At 43.0% G+C, this 24,023-nt stretch overlaps 1 protein-coding gene across 21 annotated transcripts in view; it reads left to right on the forward strand.

Annotated features, from left to right (window-relative positions):
• ADGRL2 (adhesion G protein-coupled receptor L2) overlaps nucleotides 1–24,023 on the forward strand; it is a 266,626-nt gene that overhangs the window by 45,103 nt on the left and 197,500 nt on the right. For all 21 annotated transcript variants that reach the window (XM_060232098.1, XM_060232101.1, XM_060232099.1 and 18 more), the window contains exon 2: nucleotides 22,211–22,379. In XM_060232098.1, coding sequence (XP_060088081.1) covers nucleotides 22,307–22,379 — 73 coding nt within the window. In that variant the 5' untranslated portion in view covers nucleotides 22,211–22,306. The remainder of the gene's footprint in view (nucleotides 1–22,210; nucleotides 22,380–24,023) is intronic.

Here is a 24,023-nt window from a genome sequence, read left to right on the forward strand (position 1 = left end):
TTATCCAGGACTGCTCTTGCTTCTGCTATTGCCTCCTTTGGTTATCTCCTTTCCCATGATGAGGCTGGACTTCAATGTGCATTTCTTACTCACCTTTCAAAGTAGTAGACCAAGGTATTTTTATCAAATATTTGATGCCAGTTAAAACAACAACTACAACTCAGTTGTGCAAAAGCCAATCAAGAGCCAATGCAGCAGAAATTCTGTGATGCAGTCTTTCGTGGTCTAAAGAGGTGCTGTGTTTGATTGACCCCTTCTGGAAAAGACTCCATGCCCTTAGAAAACCAGCATGCTGTGGGGAAGGTTCAAGATTGTAGTCTATGTTTATTGTTATGTTTACTTGTGTAATTCTGTTTTTGGCATTGTTGGTGTATGATATCTCTTTTTGCATTATTTCTCTAACAATGATTTATTCCTAGTTCTGTTGCATTGTTTGGTGGCTTATGCTGTATGATTACACCGTTTAATATTATATGATCCTGCCTTGGGTCTCAGAGAGAAAGGTGGGCCATTAATAAAAGTAACTAAATAGGCTTGCCTTCTGCTTTATATGTATGAATGATTCCACCTGTTTGCATAACAAGAGTTCTGTTTCTTTGCTGAAATCTGTACACACTGCATTAATGTAGGGGAAGCCTGACTAGATAGTGGCCAGTAAGAGGCTATGTATGAGGAACAAGAGGTCAAGATGTTTTGCATTTCCTGCTTCAGGTTGCTGGTGACTTCTGAGAAATTCTCCATGTAATGTCTGCTGAGACTGTAATGAATAACAGTTTGTGCCCAGCTCATTTCCTCAGCAAAAAATCTTTTCATGCCAGGAGCAATACTGGCCAGTATTGCCATAGTGACTTTTTATGGTCACCTTTATTTAAAATTATTGTTCTAATTGATGTCCTGGTTACAAGGCCAGCTCTAAATTGCTTGATTCCACCAAAATATCCATAGCTGGGGAGGCTAAAGCTGCAGCTGGAATGTTGCTTTTTTTCTGGGAAGTGAGGGGGGATTGTAGAACACATGGATGGTGCAGTTGCCATCCTGAAGACGACAATCTTGTTCTTTGGCAGGGGCTGAAAGGCCTAAGTGGGCCAATTAATAGCTGTTTCATTCAAGAAATGGCTGCTTACCACACGAAAGGAACAACACAGGTGGTTGTAGAATTCTAAGTAGTTATTTCTGAACTCAATAGGCATGGTTGCACTTGCTCGTTAATAGAGAACACAGGAGAAACTCAGTGGTGGTGTAAACAGAAAAAACACTGTTTGAATGGTGTCCATGCATACTTGTTGAGGTTAAATAGTTCGTATATAGGTAATCATAACAGTAGGTGTAAAAAAAAGGATACATATGTGCGGGCAAAAATTGCTTTAGTCTATATTATGTTGATTTTATCTGAATATTATCTCTAAGTATTATATCACATTGCTTTTTTATGGTTCATGTATCTTTTGAAAGAAAAGCTCCTAAGTTTCAACATATCTTTTTTGCATGGCCTAAGTAGCCCAAAACATTTAGAATGACAGGGGGGGATTCAATTGCAGAGTGATTGGCTTTAGGCCCATTTACAATACAGTTGCAACTTGCAGTCTCTGGAAGTTAAGGCTTTATTTAACCCAATTATCCAAGATGGTTAAACAAACAATGAAGTATATTTTAATCTACAAAGCTGACTTGTTGCCAAATTTATGAACTCAGTTTTATTTTGTCAGGTGGATGTTGGATCCAGAGTTGATGACGTTATGTACATTGGGATGTCAACTGTGAATGGCATGTGCAAACCTATTTTTTTTCAAACATTTTTTTTCTCTCGGCTTTTCTTATGCCAAGAAAAAAAGGTCATAAATCATATCAAATTCTTCACAGTGTGCTACATAAAGCTTCATGTGATTCTGCCATTCCAGAGAAATTGGCATGTCTGGTCTCAGGCCCATTACGTTTGTAGGCTGCCACTTGAACCAAATTCTCTGCACCGCATGAGGGGGAATGGAACCCCTCCCAACAACTTGTACGTAAAAATTGAGATGGAAAAAGAAGGCAACCAAATGAGTGTGATACCTTTTAAATACACAAACCTTTGAAAATCCTTATCAAAATATGAAAAAACAAGTTCAGTATCTTTCTTAAGGATTTTGGGCTACTGTTTCCTCAGCTGGAACTTGGGTTCTTTTTAGATGTCACACAAAAACTTATTAACCAAGTTTGAATGCACTACTCTGTTTGTAATGGGTACAAGCTTGGTTAATGGTAGTTAAATATTCTGTCTCTTTCCCCCCTTGCACCATCTGTGTATTTTTGAATCTTGGTTTCTTTAAAATCTTGTGCTTGTCCAGCACAAGCAGCACAAGTAGAAGAAGCCAACTTTCCTGCCTCCTTCCTCAAGGCAGCTCTCTGTACGCACCCAATCCCCAAACCTGTGCTCCTATAAGTCAGTGAACTGTCAGGGAACAGTGTGGGAAGCCAGTGGGTGATTTTTGCAGGAGGGGGAATGGGCAGAAAGCTGTTAAATTGGAGAATCTGCTGTTGCACTGGAGGAGAGATTGGATTTGTACTCTGCCCTTCACTTGGAGTCTCAGAGCGGCTTACAATCTCCTTCCCTCCCTCTCCCCACAATAGACACCCTGTGAGGTAGGTGGAGCTGAGAGAGTTCTGAGAGAATTACTCTTGAGAGAACAGCTCTGAGAGAACTGTGACTAACCTAAGGTCACTCAGCAGCTGCATGTGGAGCAGTGAGAAATCAAACCTGGTTCTCCAGATTATAGCCCTCCATTCTTAACCACTATGCCACACTGGCTCTCAATGGCATTTTCATGAAGAATGATACTCCAGTTCATCCAGACATCCTCATTTCACCATTGTGGCAACTAAACTGAAGCCCTCAGTTGTGGGGGGTTTGATTCCCCACTCCTCTGCATGAAACCTGCTGGTTGACCTCAGACCAGTCACAGTTCTCTGAGAATTCTTTCAGCCCCAGCTACATCATAAGGTGCTTGTTGTGAGGAGTGGAAGGGAAGGCATTTGTAAGCTGCTTTAGACCACCTTAAGGTAGAGAAAAGCAGCATATAAAAACCAACTCTTCTTCTTCTTGTACCCCAAAGCAGAGGGGAAGGAAGCCATTAAACATGTTAATGTCTGTTATGAACAAGCATTTCACCATGTCTGAAGGACTTATTTAATTTTGCAAAGTATTCTTCAGTGCCCCTCCCCCCCAAGGTAGAAGTACTCATATATTAGGATGCACTGATTTCCACCAATTCCCTCCTCAGGACCTGGGAGAGCCCCTTCCCCCTCAGGTGCCAGTACTCAGTACTGCCACATACAGAAAAGACTCTGGTGTTCTTAAATTTCTATTGCAACTGCTCTGAGACAGGTTACTCACTATTATTATCATTTTATAGACCTGGAACAGAGGCTGAGTTGTAATGCAAGTCAAACCATGGCTGCCTGGTACATGATAAAATTTGATCCAGTCTAGTTATTATCAGTAGGTGACATACTGTTTATTTGGTAAATTTCTGTTCCAAAAGAAATTGGAGGAATCACTTCATTTCCGTGTCATAGTCTCTCTTCTAGAATTGCAGAAAGGCCTGCTTTGGGTTATCCCATGGGCTGTGGCACATTCATTCTTTATAGCTCTTCATTATTTTCCTGTTTGTTTATTTCGTTTTTAATGTACATAAAATTCAGCCTACATTTGGACTGAAAATGAGATGTATTTGTTTTACAGTTCTCATACATGTCTCGGAGTGTTTAATGAAGGGAATGGTAAACAGCTTCAAATTGTGCCTCTTGTGTTCAAAGTGATCAGCATATTTGAAATGCTCAGCATGACTTTTATGATATTACAGCCGAGCCGATAATAGTTGCAATTGACTTTCACTCTTTCTTTCTCCTCCCCTGTTGTACAGTGGGAGTCATCATAAGGGCAAACTAGTGTTTGGGAAGCCCAAAATGTTAAAGAAGACTGTGGGATCAGTCAGCAGCTTAATATCAGATGGAATGAAAGGGAAGAATAGTATGCATGAGTGAAAAGCCCTCATATCACTGAAGACCTAGCTGATAGGATGAAAAATATTGTAAGGAGAGGGAGGAGGAGGAGGAGGATGACAATGATGACTGGATTCCCTCTGCACCATCCAGACCCCTTTCTGAATAGGGCTAACGATTTTCTTAAGTTACTGAATGAAAACTTAGACTGCATGTTTTAGACTGTGTTAACAAGAAAGGGTGGTGCTAACCTGTCAGAAAACCACTTTGGTGTACAAAATGTATAAAACATAAATGACGGAAAATAGTGAAGAAAGCAGAGCTTTACTAGAATGATGATCAGCAGTAAAAATCATTGCCTTTTCTCTCTCCCCCCCTTCCTTTTTTGTTCCCCCAAATCCCATTTATTTTCCCTGTGAGTGATTGAGGTAGACCACTGTGCCGCTATGGACAGAGGGGATAAATTGTAAAGCTGAAATGGTTTTGTATAGTGTTTGGCTTGTCATGCAGGTAGATTTTCTTTTGTGAGTAAACTCTGTTGTAGTAATTAACACAGGATCCAGTCCAGTGGGACTCAAGCTTTGTGATTTCTCTTTCAGTTTAGGTTCAGGGTACATGTATATTTATCTCATACTGTTTCAGGCTTCATGAAAGCATTGATGTATCACTTCAGAGCGCACAGCAGCTGAGTGCATAAAAATGACTTTCTCTCTCTGAGGCAGAGAATATCTTGTGGGTGATTTCCTATCCTACTTGTAGGAAGGCAGGATAAATTATTTATTTATTTTAACTTCCTGTTTCCTGTGGGAGTCACCCTTGAGTCAGTTCGTTTCCTGCCTCAGTAGGGAGAGCACCTCAGAATAGCCTGTGCAGTGCTATTCAATCTTTCACTGTCCTTTTTCTCCATTTGTCTGTTTTTTCTTCTTTCTACAACTCTTCTTTCCTATTACTATCCTGTTTTTCACCTCCATTAAAAAAAAAAAGATGGGGGGAGAGAGGCGCAGAAAGACCCTGCTGGGCTGGTTCCACTTACCAGGTGGCCATTTTAAGCTTCCTTGTGAGGCTATCAGCTCAGAGAGAAAAAGTTACGCACTCAGAAGCTGCCTCCAAAAAATGCAGGGTGGAAGGGATGAGTTTTTGTCCGATGATGACAGAGAGCCCCTGGAGATGAACCCCTGTAGTGGAGCTGGCAAGACCCAGTCGCAGCTTGCGCGGACCTCCCCATTGATGCTGCAAAATTGCGGCTTTTCATTAAAGCGTGCCAAAACTTCCCGCGCCAACGCCGCGGCTTCAAGCAGCGCAGCAGTGAACGCCTCACAGCGCTTGGGAGAAGACAGATTGGTGCAAGGGACATGGAGGCAGCAAGTACTGGAGTCAGTGTTAACGCCAGAGCGTCTAGCTCTCAGGTGCGAGGCGTGGTGGGCTTTACGGGCTACTCATGAGTAGAACCGTAAGATACTTTACAAGGGGGTGATTCGGCCGGGTTTGTGCCTGTGCTGCTTCCAAATGACTTTTTTGAGATCTTAAAGGGCCAGCTTAGGGAGGAAATGGCGGGGCTCAGAAAAAGCAGGGCCAAGAGGTGCCGTAGATCCCCATCTTCCTCTTCTTCTCCCTCCCCCTCCCCATCTCTCTGTACCAAGCCTAAGCAGAGTCACACTAAACCATGCCCCACTAAGGCAGCCCAGAAACAGGCTGCAAGAGACATGAACACTGGGGACCAGTCACCTGATAGGGCATCAGAAACCCCATTTAGACCAGAGGACAGGGAGGAGGGAGAGTTTTCTTCTTCTGATGATGAGGAAGGAGAGATTCAAGTGCCTGAAAAGCCAAACGTTTCTTTAATATGGAGGATCATCAATGTTTATTGGTTAAGACCCTAGCAGCCCTAGATCTGCATGATGATCCAGACATTAAGAAGGACGCAGAAGTAAAGCACAAGGCCACACACAAGGAAGGGGACAAGGAATTCTTTCCCAGACATAGTGCTACAGAAAAAGCTTTTCCATTCCCAGCTTATTTCGAGAGACAAATGAGAGCTAAATGGAGGAAGCCGTTTGCTAACAAGCAGTATCCAGGCTTTATCAAAAAACCTAACACTTGTACTCCTTTGTAAAAGATTTCTTGCAGGTGACAGCTGCAGGTGCTCCAGTAGCAGCCCTGCAATGCTATGGGCTAGTTTCTGAAGACGGCCATGGAACACTGAAGGACCCACTGGATAGGAAGGCGGAATTTGCCTTAAGGAGGGCTCATGAAGCATCTGCAATGTCACTCAAGGCCTCAGCGGTGAGCTCCGTGATAGCAAGGGCGTCAATCGTCTGGATCAGAAAATTGTTGAAAATGCTTCCCGATGACAACCCATGGGCAATGGACGGAGTGAACAGGCTACTCAAAGCGGTCTCATTTCTTACTTATTCAATGTTAGACTCCCTAGTTTTCGCCTCCAGGGCAATTGCTTCCACCGCCAGAGCTAGACGTGCACTATGGCTAAGAGTGTGATCAGCAGATCCAAGATCCAAGAACATCATCATTGCTTACCCCTTCCAGGGCAGTCGCCTCTTTGGCGAACACCTGGATAAGATTCTGGTGGAAACAAGGGATAAAAAGAAAGCAATGCCACGCTTCATCAGATGTCAGGACGGCCGCCCATTGTTTGTCTTCCTTTCGTTCCCAACATACCCTGCCTAAATTCAGACAGGATACTAAGAGGAGCACCTAGAATTTGTCCAAACAGCCCTTTCGCAGACCCAACTTCAACAGCAGATTCAACAAACCACGCGAACAGAAATGACTGCGATCAAAAGCAATGACTACCAAAGCATGCCCGTCGGTGCCCGCCTTACTCGCTTCGCGAATACTTAGCAGAACTCCAAAGAAGATGTCTGGTGCAAAGAAGTGACTTTGGACAGGTACAATATTTCCTCAGTTTCCCACCACACCGATTTATCCGTTTTTCAGATCACTGGAGCCCTCAAAAGAGACTCCGAACCTTGGAGGCCATTCATCATCTTTTAGCCATACAAGCAATAGAGAGAGTACCAGTGGAAGAGCAGCAATGTGGAGTTTACTTCATTTTCTTCACGGTGCCCAAAAGATCAGGAGACTGGAGGGCAGTTCTAGATCTGAAGTATGACAACAAATTCATCAGGCCACTTCAGAATGGAGACCCTAAGGTCCATAGCAGAGTCTCTCAGACCCAGGGAACTGCTAACATCCATCGACCTGAGGCATACCTGCACCATTCTTCGCAGGCCACAGGGAGTTCCTAAGGTTCTACTACAATGGAGGTCATTACCAATTCAAAGCGCTTCCATTTGGCCTGGCATCCTAAGAGAGCAGGGTTTACACGTCCACCCGTACCTAGACGACAACTTGACTCGGGCATCCTTGAGGTCATCAGCGCATTCAACCACCAATCATACTATTCAATGCCTGGAGGAGTTCAGTTTCATAATCAACATACAGAAGAGCTCCCTCACACCAGCTCAACGTCTGGAACACCTAGGGGTAGTGATAGACACGTCAACAACGCGACTCTTCTTACCTCTAAGAAAGGCACAGAAAATCAGAAAGATGGCGGTGGCAGTCATCAGAAGCAAGCAGTCATCCCTGATGTCCCTAGCGTCACTCCAAGGGTCGATGATCGCATCTATAGATTCAGTCCAATGAGGAAGGTTCCATGCCCGGCCACTCCAGAGCTTTCTAAGATCTTACCAATGCCAGATCTCCAAGAAGACAGATCTTACTCTCAGAGTTCCCCTCCAGGTGAAGATGAGCCTAAGGTGGTGGACGAATCTTACCAACCTGTTGCAGGGGGAGATCTTTTGGATTTCAGAATGGCAACAAATCTTTACAGATGCCAGTCTGGCCAGTTGGGGAGTGACCTACAATCAAATCCTGGTTCAGGGGAAGTGGACAAATCAGGAATCAAACTTGCCGATAAATGTACTGGAGCTGAGAGCGATCCGGCTAGCACTATTACACTTTTCCTCTCTAATACTTCACAAACACATCCTGATCCACACAGACAATATAGCAGCCAAGGCATACGTCAACAAGCAGGGCGGATCCCAACTACTACACAAGGAAACCTGTAAGCTGTTTGCGTGGGCCCAGTTGCACATTGGCTCGATCAGAGCAGAACATGTCCAGGGAGTCCTCAACATTCAGACAGACTGGTTGAACAGACAGCATCTACACCAAGGGGAGTGGGAACTCAACCAGAGAGCCTTCCAGGAGATCATACAGTGTCTGGGGAAACCAGAAATGGACTTATTTGCCTCGCCGTCGAACCACAAGCTACCCCGATTCTTCACTCAATATCACCATCATCTAGCAGAAGCAACGGACGCGATGACGGCGTTATGGCCAAAGGAGCTACTGTACGCCTTTCCTCCACTGCCGTTATTACCAAGATGTCTCAGAAGAATAAGGCAGCTATGAGTAGAAGTCATAGTGGTGGCCCCATACCTGCCATATGTAAGCCGCCCTGAGCCTGCTTCGGCGGGGAGGGTGGGATACAAATTAAAAATTATTATTATTATTATTATGGCTGGCAGATCTGCAGGAGATGACGATTCAAGAGCCAATGCCTCTTCGAGTAACAGAAGATTTACTACTCCAGGGTCCAATTCAACATCCTGATCCAGGGTGGTACCAACTGACCACATGGAAATTGAAAGGCGAAGGTTAACACATCTAGGATAGTCAGAAGAGGTCACCAAAACCATTATGGCAGCCAGAAAACCCTCCACGCAAAAGATATACAATATACTTGGAAGTTGTTCGGCAAATGGTGCCGTAGAAAGCAGGCCGACCCACTTCACCCACCAGTCAAGATTATCTTGAACTTTTTGCAAGATGACTTGGACTCTGGCCTCAAGGCCAATACCCTTCGACGCCAGGTAGCAGCTTGGCCTCGGTATTACCAAAGGTTCACAAGTCACTTATATCTAAACATCCACACATCCTGAGTTTTCTGAGAGGCGCCTCCCTCTCGCAGCCACCACAGGTGCATAGATTCCCCACTTGGAACCTCAACACCATTCTACGGGCACTGACAAAACTGCCCTTTGAGCCAATTAAGGAAATTTCCTTAACCAGCTATGAATGAAGGTTCTGTTCCTGGTGGCCATCACATCTGCAAGAAGGGTTTCAGAACTGGGAGCCTTATCGGTAGACACAAATTTTTGTATAATCCATAAAGACAAGGTTGTCTGGTGTACTGTGCCATCCTTTCACCCAAAGGTAGACTCATCATTCCATAGGGCACAAGAAATTTGCCTACGGTTGTTCTGTCCCCATCCGGTACACCTGAAGGAAAAAGATGTGGCACTCACTAGACATGTGAAGAGCTCTAAAACAATACATAGCTAGAACCAAAGACATTAGAGGCACAGACTCACTCTTCATCAACATCGTACCACCACACACGGGCAGAAAAATGTCTCCAGCAGCCGTCAGTAAGGTAATAAGGCTGTGTATTGCAGAAGCATACAAGAGTCAAGGTCTATAAGTACCTCAAGGCATCACTGCCCACTCGGTAAGAAATGCATCGATGAACGCAGCGCTAGCCTATAGGGCGTCAGCAGAAGAAATTTGCAAAGTAGCAACATGGTCTTCCCTCTCTACATTTATTCGCCACTATAAAATTAATTCATAAGCATTGGCAGATGCAGTCTTCGGAAGGAAGGTTTTACAGCATGTTTTGGAGATCTGAGATGGCAGAGACCCACCCTATATACAGGGACACTGCTTTAAGAGGTCCCACAAGATGTCCTCTGCCATTGGATACTCACCGTGAAGGGTTCTTCTCCTCTGAGGACAAGAGGACATCTTGGCCCACCCTGCTCGCCATCGCCAGCTCCAAAATAAGTTGTCAGAAGTCAAGTTTCAGTAGGTAGAATGGGGCATCTGTCTAGCCTATCTATATCCTACCTAACACTATTCAGCCTGTGTCAAGTTTCCACGTTATTCTATAGTTTTCTACTGTTTGTTGTTCCGTCATTCTAATGTTGCTCTTAAGCTGTTATGTTTTACAGTGGTTCCAGTTTTCTATCATTTCTACTGCTAATAGTAGTACTTGTAGCAACTCTAGTTACTTGGAAGCAGGTTACAGACCAGCCACTTATCAGCTAAGAGGGAGCATATTCAAGATCAGTTAGGGGTGATCCATGTGTTAAAAAAAAATCTGCCATAGCAGTGTTCACTTCAAAATTAAAGTAAAAAAAATGCATGTACTTCTCCCAGTCCCAAAGTTCCATGTATGTAGAAATCTATTATATCAAAGGGCTATTGTTCCTTAAATGCTGGCTTTCCAGGTTAGAGTTTCCGGGGTTTCTGATGTTCAGGAGAGTTTAAATACTGGTTCAGGAGAGTTTAAATACTCAGGAGAGTTTAAATACTGTATTTTGAAGTGGAAAATGTTTGTTACATTTTTGTTTTGTTTTTTAATATTTGAGTTGGCCCTCAGCTTAGATATACAGCATATTTGAATACTGATACCTTGTTCACAATGATAATGGATGGAAACAGGTGAAAATAAAATAGTTTTCACTCACCTTTTTCAGTATGCTCTTAAGAATTATGTAGAAATCTGAGCATAAAACCAAGGAGTTTACATGCTGGGAATTATTAGGAAGGGAATCAAAAACAAATCAGCCAGTATCATAATGCCCCTGTATAAATCAATGGTGCAGCCTCATTTGGAATACTGTGTACAATTCTGGTCACCGCACCTCAAAAACGATATTATAGCATTAGAAAAAGTCCAGAAAAGGGCAACTAGAATGATTAAAGGTTTGAAACACTTTCCCTATGAAGAAAGGTTAAAATGCTTGGGGCTCTTTAGCTTGGAGAAACGTCGACTGCGGGGTGACATGATAGAGTTTTACAAGATTATGCATGGGATGGAAAAAGGAGAGAAAGAAGTACTTTTCTCCCTTTCTCACAATACAAGAACTCGTGGGCATTGAATGAAATTGCTGAGCAGTCGGTTTAGAATGGATAAAAGGAAGTACAAGGGGTGATTAACAAGTGGAATTCACTGCCACAGGAGGTGGTGGTGGCTACAAGCATAGCCAACTTCAAGAGGGGATTGGATAAACAAATGGAGCAGAGGTCCATCAGTGACTATTAGCCAAAGTGTATTGTTGAAACTCTCTGTCCAGGGCAGTGATTCTCTGTATTCTTGGTGCTGGGGGGGTGGCAAAGTGGAAGGGCTTCTAGTCCCACTTGTGAACCTCCTGATGGCACTTGGGATTTTTTGGGATTTTTTTGTTTTTGGCCACTGTGTGACACAGAGTGTTGGACTGGATGGGCCATTGGCCTGAGCCAACCTGACTTCTCTTATGTTCTTATGTTCTTAAGAGTACAGGGTTTGGTACTGGATATTTGGATCTAAAGACAAAAGTATTTTGTTTTACCCTCATTATTTATAAATATAGATTGAATAATAATAATAATAAAATTTTATTTATATCCTGCCCTCCCCCGCCAAAGCAGGCTCAGGGCGGCTAACAACATCCATAAGCAAACAATACAGTGGATAAAAACATTAGATTAACATTATTTAAAACTAGTCAATTAAAACATTACTAAATTACTAAATCTGACAGTAACATTGTTGTTTTTGACGCTATCCCTGTCAGTTGACATAATAATAACAATGGTCCCTGAGCCGAACCATTTTGGCGTTTTCCTTTGTTACAAACTATAATTCAGCAGTTCATGAACGCCAGCTTGAAGAGGGTGGTCTTGCAGGCCCTGCGGAACTGATCAAGGTTCCGCAGGGCCCGCACCTCCTCTGGGAGCTGATTCCAAAGGTATGGGGCCGCGGTGGAAAAGGCCCGTGTGCGGGTATTCTGAAGTTTAACTTCTTTTGGCCCAGGGATGGTCAGTTTGTTTTTTCCTACTGACCTCAGTGCTCTCTGGGGTTCGTACGGGGAGAGACGGTCCCTCAGGTAGGTCGGTCCTCGGCCATATAGGTCTTTAAAGGTAATGACAAGCACTTTGTACTGGACCCAGTATACAATCGGCAGCCAGTGCAGTCCGCGTAGCCCCGGCCGTATATGCTCCCATTTTGAGAGACCTAGCAACAGCCTGGCCGCCGCATTCTGCACTAGCTGCAACCTCCGGATCCGGCACAAAGGCAGCCCCATGTAGAGGGCGTTACAGTAGTCCAGTCTTGAGGTGACCGTCGCATGGATCACTGTTGCTAGGTCCCGACGCTCTAGGAAAGGGGCCAACTGCCTCGCCCGCCTCAGATGGAAAAATGCTGACTTGGCAGTGGCTGTTATCTGGGCCTCCATTGATAGTGAACGCTCCAGTAAAACACCCAAGCTCTTTACCTGTTGCGCCGCCTTCAGCGGCGCCCCGTCGAAGGCCGGGAGAGATATTTCCTTCCCCAGAGCGCCACGACCCACACAGAGAACCTCTGTCTTCGCTGGGTTCAGCTTCAGCCCACTCAGCCTAAGCCACGTTGCAACAGCCTGTAAAGCCTGGTCCAGATTCCCTGGGACGGAAGCGGGCCGGCCGTCCATTAGCAGATAGAGCTGGGTGTCATCTGCATATTGATGGCAACCCAGCCCAAACCTCCGGGCAATCTGGGCAAGGGGGCACATATAGATGTTAAATAACATCGGGGAGAGAACTGCTCCCTGAGGCACCCCACAATCTAGTGTGCGCCTCTGGGACCGCTCACCCCCAATCGCTACCCTTTGTCCCCGACCCATGAGGAAGGAGGAAAGCCATTGTAAGGCCAACCCCCTAACCCCTATGTCGGCGAGGCGGTGGATCAGTAGCTGATGGTCGACTGTATCAAATGCCACCGACAGGTCTAGTAACATCAGCACCGCCACACCGCCTCGATCCAGTTGCCGCTGGAGGTCATCTACCAAGGCGACCAGGACTGTCTCCGTCCCATGGCCCGGCCGGAAACCAGACTGGCACAGGTCTAGGACGGAAGTGTCATCTAGAAACCTCTGTAGCTGCAACGCCACTGCCCTCTCAATAATTTTACCTAAAAATGGTAAATTAGACACCGGTCGATAATTTGCCAATTCGGCCGGGTCTGCTGTACATTTTTTCAGGAGGGGGCAGACCAAGGCCTCTTTCAGAGGTGTTGGAAAGCGCCCCTCTAGGAGGGATATATTTATGATGTCCCTTAAAGGACATCTAAGCTCCCTCTGGCAAGATTTAATCAGCCAAGAGGGGCAAGGGTCCAAATCACATGTTGTTGGGCGGGCAGCAGAGAGGATTCCATCGACTTCCTCCAGGCTGAGTGGGTCGAAGTGGCCCAGCACTAAATCCGAAGACAGGTGCGGAGCCTCAATTTCACTTACTGTATCTAATGTGATAGGCAGGTCTTGGCAGAGCGACGAGTTTTTATCTGCAAAGTATTTCGCAAATGCCTCACAGCCTATCTCTAATTCTCTAACATTTGGTTTACCTTGTGGCAATGTTATAAGATCCCCAATTACTCTAAACAATTGTGCTGGGCGCGAATTTGCAGATGCAATCTTGGTTGCAAAGTAGTCTTTCTTTGCAGCCTTAACTGCCATCTCATAAGACCTCATAAACGTTCTATAGGATGTTCTCGTCGCTTCGTCCCGAGTATGCCTCCATCGCCTCTCTAGTCGTCTGAGCCCTTGTTTCAGCTGGCGCAACTTCAAGGTATACCATGGAGCCAGCCTCACACGAGGGCGCTGAGGTGCAATTTCATCGATAGCCCTGGATAGCTGGCCTTGCCAGACTTCCACCAGGTCATCGAGGGAATTGCCAGTGGGCCAGGGATCCCTCAGGGCTGTTTGGAAACGTTCCGGGTCCATCAGTCCCTGGGGGCGAGCCAAAATAGGCTCTCCGCCAATACAGGGTTGGGGCGGTGTCTCCATATGGGCCTTAAGGGCTAGGTGATCCGACCATGGCACCGCTTCAGCCGCGTTCACCAAAATCCCAGACGCAAAGATCAGGTCTAATATGTGTCCGGCCTGATGCGTGGGAGTTGTGACAAATTGAGAGAGCCCCAGTGTCGCCATGGAAGACACTAGGTCCATCGCCTGAGTGGAGGCCGTGTCATCGGCATGGACATTGAAGTCGCCCAGGACCATAAGCCCTGGGTACTCCAATGCCCAGCTCGCCACTGCCTCCAATAGTGATGGTAAGGCGCTAGCTGGTGCATTAGGTGGACGGTACACCAGCCAGATCACCAACCCCCCTCCAACATCCCACGTCAGACCGGCACATTCGATACCGTCGATCTTTGGGGCCGGGAGAGCCCGATAGGAGTAACCCTCCCATATGAACAACACCACCCCTCCCCCCCGCTTGTTATTCCATGACTGGTGAAAGACCGAATAATGTGGGGGGGGGGTCATCTGGGAGAGAGCTACTGTCTCTCCATCCCGCACCCAGGTCTCGGTCACGCAAGCCAGGTCCACATCCTATTGGAGCAGAAACTCCCTAAGGGTCGAGGTCTTATTGTTAATGGACCTGGCGTTGCATAACACCAGTGACGGAGACGAGCATTTCCTCTTGGCCCCACTACCTGCCACCATTGGGATGGGAAGTAGACTGGAAGGTGGCCGAGCACCATTTTGTCTCTGCCTCCTTCCCTTATGTGTCTGTCTATTCCCACCATCATATCTTCCCCTCCCCAGAAGCACTGGAATCCCTTGGGCAAGCATCTGCACCTGCCTGGAATGAGCTCACAGTATGACCCCCTCCCAATTTATCTCCACCTGCCGTTCAATTTACCCCCCCCACCAGCCCCTCCAGTTCTTAACTGCTAAACACACTACCTATATCTTAACTTAATTAATTTAACAGCCCATCCCAGTCTCCCTTCCAATCAATTAGTAAAAAATATTATAAGTTTAATCGGTTCCAGCACTATTAATAAATAATCCCTCCCAACCCCTTCCTAATTAATATGCTAAAAAGTTATAAATATAAATATATAATCTAATATATAAATATATTATAAATCAATCAATCACTAATTAATTGGCTAAAAATCGAATAAATAGCGGTTGATGAGTCTGGTTGAGGAAGAAAGGAAGTGGTGTCATCTGACACTAGAAAGAATCAGCAATGCATTTTGGGCATTCTGACCCATGCAAGTTTATGTTCCACTTCTGCCTACTAACAGTCTTTTCCTGTGGCTGCTCTGACATTGTTGAATAGGCTCCCAGAGGATATCAGACAATCTCTCTCTCCCTTACAGTTCTAAGGGCTTTAAAAACAATTCATCTACATTGGTGTTCTTTGTTAGTGGTTAAGTTTTTCTGCTGATTGTTATGGTATGTTGTGCACAGAGGTATGTTGTGCTGATGTTATTGTCACCTGCCTTGGGTCCCAGTTATCTGAGAGAAAGATACCTTATAAATGTTTAAAAAGAATAAATTTATTTATTTATTTTATTTTTATTTTATTTATTTAGAATTTATATCCCGCCCTTCCCACAAGTGGCTCAGGGCGGCTTCCAACATTAGATCCAACATAAATTAAACAATATTTAAACATGTAAGGGAATAACTTTAAAACAGATAAAACAGATAAAACCATAAAAATTAATAAATATTCCAATATATACAGAGATCTGGCAGGTTGCATTAACCTGGTCCATCTTATCACTGTGAAAAGATTCCAAGAAATATGAAGCGTGAGCTCTCCTAAGAAATTATTTCCCAGTTTTTCTGTGTATTTTTGATACAATATAACCCCACTGTCCAATTTGAATGGAGTATCTTGAATCTACACCCATGAGAGATGGTCATTCAACCAGAAACTCAAATTTTGAGAGAAGTTCCTTTTTGCCTGTTTACTGGAATTACTGAGATTGGGCTTCAGCGTTTGTTTAATTTCTTGAACACAATACCTTCTAAAAAAGGTAAAGGTGGTCCCCGTGCAAGCACCAGTCGTTTTCGACTCTGGGGTGATGTTGCTTTCACAACGTTTTCATGGCAGACTTTTTATGGGGCGGTTTGCCATTGCCTTCCCCAGTCATCTACACTTTCCCCCCAGAAAGCTGGGTTCTCATTTTACCGACCTTGGAAGGATGGAAGGCTGAGTCAACCTGGAGCCGGCTACCTGAACCCAGCTTCCGCTGGGATCAAACTCAGGTCATGAGCGGAGGGCTTCGACTGCAGTATTGCAGCTTTACCACTCTGCGCCATGGAGCTCTTCACAATACCTTCTACTCCTTTCCAAAAGCAAGAACCAATGGAGGTGATATAAGTTAAACTTCAGAAGTCTGTGAGCAAAATATGCCATTTGCATCTAAGGTTTAGTAAATTTGGAAAAGTGGTAGCCCCTATGTTGGTATGAAGGAGCTGTCTTTTAAGCAGATGTACAAAAAAGAAAAGTCACAAGAACCCATGTTATTCTTTGGGAGACCAAATTGCATTCCTACATTAAGGATTTAAGTTACCAACAAAGTTTTCTAGGCATCTTTGGTTGTATTCTGAAACTTAATCTGCATTTTGGCCCTAGAGACTGTCTCCCTTCCTCACTATCAAGCCAGAGCTGTACATAATCCAAAGCAAAGGTTTTATTTAAGGTCTGAAGGGAAATGGCTTATTTGCACAGAATGGCCACTTACTTACTATGAACTGCATTTTTCTGTTTGCAAAGAGGTAACATAATATGGCTTTTCCTGCTGGTGTTCTGTCTGTTTTGGGTTTTGTTGTTGTTGTGAGATTCCAGTGACTGTCTCCTTATCTACAACAATTACATGGTCTGAAAGACAGGGCTGTCAGCAACATCTTTGCCCATAAGTATCCTCTGGCTCCAGGTTTTCTACCTTTTTTTTTTTACGGGGGAGAATTTGTTTTGTGCTGTGTTGCTGAAGCTGTATACTTTGTACTGCTGACTTACTGTTTGTGGTATGCCTTAGCTAATTATTGGGGAGGGGTGGATTGAAAAATGAAGGCACTCACACTTGCTGTTTAGAGTATTGCTATAAAATTCCCTGCTTTCAGTTTTAAATGCTTTTGATTGTGATATGTAAGCTTAGAAAACATGTTTATTCGGTGAAAGCACAAGGGATAAATAATCCAATAAAGCCTGATTGCTGACTTTCAGGTTTGTCTTTCAATAGAAAAAAAGCTGAACCAAGATATATTTTTGCTGCCAGCTACTACATTCTCAACACTTTGTTTGGCAGAGGAGATTGGTTTGCACTGTCCTTCAGCCAACAGTTGTTGCTCCTGTGGGTACTTCTGTGTTGTTCTAGACACATCCTCAAGCTACTTAAAGTCATGCCAACACCTCAAATGGGGTCCATCCTCAGGCTAAAGCCTATTTTCATATCTCTGTTTTCTCCATCTTGACAGCTGTTGCACTAGTTACTGTGCAGAAAAAGTGGTCTCCAGTCTCCTACAAAGTTATGGACTCTTTCCTTCTTAAAAACAACACCCTAGTGAGGTGACATGTGACAGAACACAGCCTTGTAACTGTCCAATGGGGGGGAACTCTTTCTCTTTTCTTCAGATTGAAGTGTATACCTAAGCAGTCCATCTAGCATTATGTTCAGGAAATCAAAAAACCCATTAAACCCAAATCTCAGCAAATCTAAAAATCCTCTGAATAGTCTGGGAGTAATCAAAAGGCTGGCTTAGTTTCTTTTTCAGTTATTAATGTGCCTCAGCCATGCGCTTGAATTATTCTAATGGTTCAGTCATGTAACACTGTAATATCTGTAGAGTCTGTGAAATGGATCAGCCGTTACTCTTTGAGAGATAAAGAGTTAATCTAAATTTGTGGTGTTCTATGTGTATATCTGTATCTTTGATTGTATACATCCTCCGTTCCAAATCTAATGACAGGACCGATTTACCTGACTGGGAATAGTTTTTAGAAAGAAAAGAAAAAAATAGATGCATCCTTTCAACTATGCATGCCACTTGTTTCTTTATAGACTGTATAGATTTTTCAGCATAGAAAGTTTTCCCTGCTCTGAGTGAAAGACTTTGAGATGTAACACGACTATTCCTTTGTGTTAGCTTCAGGAAATTCCTGCAGCAGCTGACATGCTGCCACTAGATTAACTGCTGATGGATCTTTTACCTCTAGGTGCTTGGGCCTCTGCCAGGGAAAGAACTATGCTTTGTTTTGTCTGCACTGAACCGCTTCCCCTATGCCATTGAAGATGCCCTAGTGCCTGCCCTGTATTGAAATACTCTTTGTGTCAAAGTTTAAATCTTTCTGGCCTGGTACTTGTTCAGAGCTTGTTGGCTGTATTTACCTGTTATAAAAAAGGAATTCTGAAACTTGGAGCATATCACTAAGAGGGAAGGCAGGAAAGTTAGTATTGCTTCCAGAGCCCTAATTTTGTGCTGTTTCAAGCTTCTGCTGGTTTGTACCCAGTTTAAAAAAAAAAAAAATCTAATCCTAACCTGAATCTTATCTACCCACATCTTCAGGACTGAATTGTTCCCATTTTGATTCTAATACATTCTAAATGGTTGGTGGATTTGTTAGGAAGCAAATGTTCTTTCTCTAGTAAGAACTTTCTCTTTGATTGACAGATCAGGGACACTATCAATCAAATCTTTAATGGCATAATAATACAATAAAACAGAAGTAATCAGTCCAAAAACTAGACACCTAAAATATTAAAAAAAAGGTTGCCACCAACCAGAACCCACTGAAATTAAAAAGGCAAAACAGGCAGGTAGAATAGATCTATGTATTCTTTAGCCCTTAACTTCCATACACATGATATAAACTCAGCCACAGATGTGGTGATTTTGGGAGACTTGTCAGATTAACTGTCAGGAATTATGAATACGAGTCAGGATCAGGTAGTGGACATCAGAACAATTCCCTTTCACCATGTATGTGGGAAATTTGTTTTAACCTGTGCCCTCTCTCATTATACACATTTTCAGAATATTAGCAGATTTTAGGATGCATACACACAATTACACCTCTCAGCTCTTTCTTTTGAAAACCAGAATGTGAGTCAAAGTACCGCGTTCCCTCCCACGGGTTAATGTGAATACTAGAGGGTCTACTGCAGGTTGCAGGTCTCTGTAGTTGGACCTCCTTACCTACACCATCCTTGTCTCTTTCAGGGTTGGAATCAAGAATGTGGTAATTGGTTCTTCCTGTGAACCTGTGGTCCACTAGATAGAAGAGGGAGACAGGAGTGATGTAATAAACTTCTAGATGGTTCCAGTGAGTGTGCACCCTGATATTCAGATTTGGAATATCACCTGATGTCAGTTGGCAAGATACTATAATTAAACCATAGACCAGAAGGGAGCCATGCTAATTTTGTGGTTTTACAGGACAAGAGTCAGAGGCTCTGACTATACCAAGCCTCATTGCAATGATCGGTTATGTAGAAGATGCTTAAGCCTCTACCTTGGATTTTGGAAATGTTAAGACTATGCCATGTATTACAAAGTATCAGTCTATTAGAAAAGCTAGCTTTCTTTTTTTTTAAATGCTACAAGATTGTTGCTAGTGTTAGCCTGTTCTTTAAATATTTAATAAACCTTCATATATTTACCAAGGTCTGGTTTCTTGTGTACATATAGCCCTGAGGACCCATAGCTCTAAGCACAGCTCTACTTACCTGAGAGATGGTGACTCAGAGGAACCCAGGCTCGCGTCCTTTACACAGAAGTTATTAACCTGGAATAATTATTATGCTTCTGTTGTTATAACTGCTAACATGAATTACTACAATCCCTTCATACATAGGCTGCAGTCAGATGACAGACTTGGTTTGGTCTGGCCACACATCTAATTTTTCTGGAACTCCTATTGCACTCATAATTTCATGCATTTAAAAACAGGAAGGAAATGTACCATCTTCCAGAAAACTGTTTCAAAGAGGTTTGACTAGACATGCCACCCTAATCCAGCTTCACCCCGTTGTTGACTGATCAAGACCAATCAGACTACTGCTTTGCAGTCACCATAGAGTGGGCAGGCAACAACTTTTTTTTTAAAGTCTACTTTTTGCATGTACATATTGCTAACTGGGGGGAGGGCGTGATGGGTTAGGATGCAGAAGCAACTGTCTGGATCAGTGTCCGGAAATGCATGGTGAGAACAATTCATCCGTAAATATTGGACATTCTCTGGTGTTGGGAAAGTTAGGGTGAGGATGGGGAGGCTGATGACTGGGGAATGGGAGGCAGATGTCGCACTTTAAATCCAGTAGAGAAGTAACTACATCAGAACAAACAGCTTGTCTGATCACATCCATAATTCCATGCATTTAAAAGTAGGAAGGAAATTTACCATCTTCCAGAAAATAGTAATTCTAGGAATGGTTAATTAATCTTCAGCGAGTGATCCTGAATATGTGCTCTTATGAGGCTTGCATGTACTGTAAAACAAGGTCCCCAATCCCCGGACCATGGACTGATACCAATCTGTGGCCTGTTAGCAACCAGGCTGTGAGTTAATTTTTTATAATATACAACCAGGCTGTGAGTTATTTTTTGTAATATATATATTACATTGTAATGATAGAAATAAAGTGCACAATTGTATCATCCTGAAACCATCACACACACACATCCCTGGTCCATGAACAAATTATCTTCTACGAAACTGGTCCATGGTGCCAAAAAGGTTGGGAACCACTGCTGCAAAAGACTGGTGCTGGAGGGCTTTCTGTTAAGGATCACCTGTACTGCCAAGTCTTTCTAATGCTTGCAAGCTAAGCACATACTGCCTTCAACATGAAATCAGTAGGACATATTTCAGAGTACCTGGAAATTTACAATGAACAAAGTTTCCTTTCTGGGATAGTCAGTATGTTTAAACTGATGTAGTAACTGTATTAGGTTGTTCATTATTATTCCCACCCAAGAATACTGGGGAGATGAGTAACTGACTGCCAAAGTGATCATGTTGGGTCACAGCTGGAAAAAGTTTCAGACCCACATCTTTACTCTGGAAGTCCATAGAATCACAGAGGCTGTACTCTGGTGAAGGAATGATTGCTCATGGCTGATTTATAGATGTGAGCAACTACAGGGCAGTTTGGAGAGGATTCATTCCCCCCCTCCCCCTCAAGCCACTAGTAGGCTGCAAAAAGGAGAAAAAAAAGAGTAGCTTTGGAAAGCTCACATTGTTGGTTTGACTTCACTGTTTCTTGGCAAAGCAAGGCTACCAGAGCTGTTTTGTTTGTAGAACATCCTAGACTTATTTGTTTGCATGTGGAAGGTTTCTCTTGTAGCCTTAGATGTTGATGTTTTGAAAGAGAGATTGACGTTCCCAGAAATACATGGTGCTCAGCCACCTCCTGGGCTGTAGAAAGTTGTTTGCTTCTCATAGTAAAGAAGATAAATGGATATTCATCTGTTCTTAGTTTTCTGTGTTGGTTTGAAATTTTCAAAATGTATGTGTAGTATACTAGTCTCATATTAGCTATCAAGCACCACTACCCCTTTTGGTATGTGGAAGAAATCACAGTCACTTATTTAAAATAAAATAGATGTTGGGGCTCAAGTGTACATGAAACTCCTGGCCCTGAAACCCTTCTGCCTAATCTTAATTTTGTGTGTATGGAGGGTGTGTGATTGATTACTTGGTTGTGAGGGAGCAACATCCTACACCTCAAAGATTTCAGTGTGATTTTGTCTATGTGCCATGTCTAAGTTCTGACAGATGCTGAGCCCTGAGGTATATAAGCTAGCACTCCATTCATTGCTGTCATAGTTGCCATGAAGATTTTAATGATCTCTCTTTGGATCCAAGAAGCAATGTCTTCACAGAAGACATATTTGGTGTTTAACACATGAATACTGCTGGTCAAAAAAGAGGCAAGAGCTGCCTCAGCAAAAATAGATGTTTTGATAGCATTGTTGCTGCTTCTGTTTTTTGTCTGAGGGGTGCACAGCCATTTATAACACAAAGGGTGGTACTACTTTCAAAAGAGCCTGTGAAGGAGAGACTGCCTGCTTAGTTTCTCTTTGGCAGCTGCCTTACATTTTTTTAAAATGTAGGTTTTCTTTTTGCTGTCTTTTGGCACTTTAGCTTGATATTTCCTAGAAATCCTAGCCATTTTCTGTAGGAGTATGCCAGTATCATTAACACCTCCTGTTTTCCTTATCATGATTTTTAGTGTAAGATTCTCTGTGGTCATGAAGTTAACAGTGTTTTTTCTTAATTTTCTCATCAACAAGAGACTGTTCCCTGTGTCATTTTTAAAAGTTTTAGTAATGAACATGGATTAATTTTAGTTTTTCATTTTCATCTCTCTCCTCAGTTATGAACAATGATGTAGACTACCCACTTGAATGACGCTGGACATTTATAACTGGATTCATTAAGGAATAAAAAGAAAATTTAAAGGGGGTCAATAATGGTGGCTTCTGATTGCAGAATGAAAAGATTTTGGCTATTACTGATAGTCAGCTTCCTGCAGTGCACGGAAGGTAAGATATAAGCACATCTCTCTATCTTTGTCTATCTAGAATTAAGTAGATTTAATCTAACAATTAATCTTTCTGTAATCTGTTGAGTTCAAAGGCTTATGTTTATGCATAACTTTATAAAGTGAGCTTCAAAATTCTTGGTAGATACTGCAAATATGAAGATTTGAACATGTTCTAAACAGCAACTTAATGAGGCTCTGTAGTGTTGATCCCAAGATGAACTTTGAGTATAGATCCATGCACTGTGGCAAGTAGCTGATCAAATGCATGTTTTGATAGCTGCCAGAATATTTGGAACATTTGTGGGAACAACGTAATTTATATATCTTCCTTTAAAAAAAAAATAATGCATTGTTGCATTATTATTTTGTGGGGTACCTATCAGTGTTCTTTTTATAGATATCTTTTTGATGTATAATTTCAGATCATTATGTGATTGGAATGTTCAGATATTCGAGAAAAGTGCCTGAAACAGCTATTTGCTGCTGATACTGCTTCCCGGCTCAGCAACTCTGCTTTACCTATTAATACTGATTCTTCTTCCCGGCTCTGCTTTACCTATTAAAAATAGAGAGAGTTGAGAAAAGAAAAGATTAATTGACAATGGAACACAGCAAATCACTGCAGGGTGACTGTCCTTAAGTAGCAAGTGGTGTATTTTTGGACTCTTCTGGTTTAGGCCTTTCACTATTGTTTTCCTTGAATACCAGCAAAGCTGCAAGTTATTTAAGCAGAAGACAGAGCAACTTTAAAAATGCATAAGCCAATTCAAAAGAATGCAGTTGGGGTTCCTGTATACATTTCCCCCCCTCACTTTTTGGGCTTATTGATAACAGGATGGTAAGTTATTAGTGGCAAATTAACATTATGTGTTTTGGAACTGGGTACGTCGATTGGAAGTGAGTCACCATCAATTTAAATCTCATTTCCTGGCCATAAGCATCTTTATCCCAAAGTAAGATACACTGAGTTTAGCGAGCCTTATCACAAAGGAAGTATGCACAGGATTTCAGTCTAAATCATGACTGCCATCACTTTTTGCTAATGTGCTTTTTTAAAAAATGTTAATATCTTTACATTTGTATCAGAATTCTCACAGTCCCTGGTACCCAGCAACTGCCTTACATCTGTTAGGAATCCTTTACATCTTTTAGGAATCCTCACCCCATCATCCCAGCCATGTTTTCACATGGAACAAGGGAACAGATCTGTGTGTATTCCCGTGTTTATAGTTCTGTTTCAACCATTACAGATAAGATATGTGCCTGGAACGTATAGTAATTTTTCAACCCCCCTCCCCCGTTGCCAATGCATGCTGAACAGTAAACACCACTGTTTATTTCCCTGAATATCTTGCAAAGCTTTTACATTTGTTATCTATTTAGTTGAATGTTGGTTATGTTCTAAGACACGGCTCATGGACTGGAATTGGGAAAAAAGTGTAGTAGCAACTCCAATTTAGATTTCACGGAATGCAGACCAGCAATCTCTCTCAGGGGATATTGCCCTTTGAAAGTCTACTTTACCTAACCAACTTTTAAGACCTATCTCCTCTTCCCTTCTGTGAAGCTTTTGGTGGAGTGTTGAAGGACAGTTATGACCATAGCACACGCTTCTCACTTGTGGTTTCATTAGATGGCAGTT

This window comes from Heteronotia binoei, chromosome 2, assembly GCF_032191835.1.
Source record: "Heteronotia binoei isolate CCM8104 ecotype False Entrance Well chromosome 2, APGP_CSIRO_Hbin_v1, whole genome shotgun sequence".
Classification (NCBI taxonomy): Eukaryota; Metazoa; Chordata; class Lepidosauria; order Squamata; family Gekkonidae; genus Heteronotia; species Heteronotia binoei.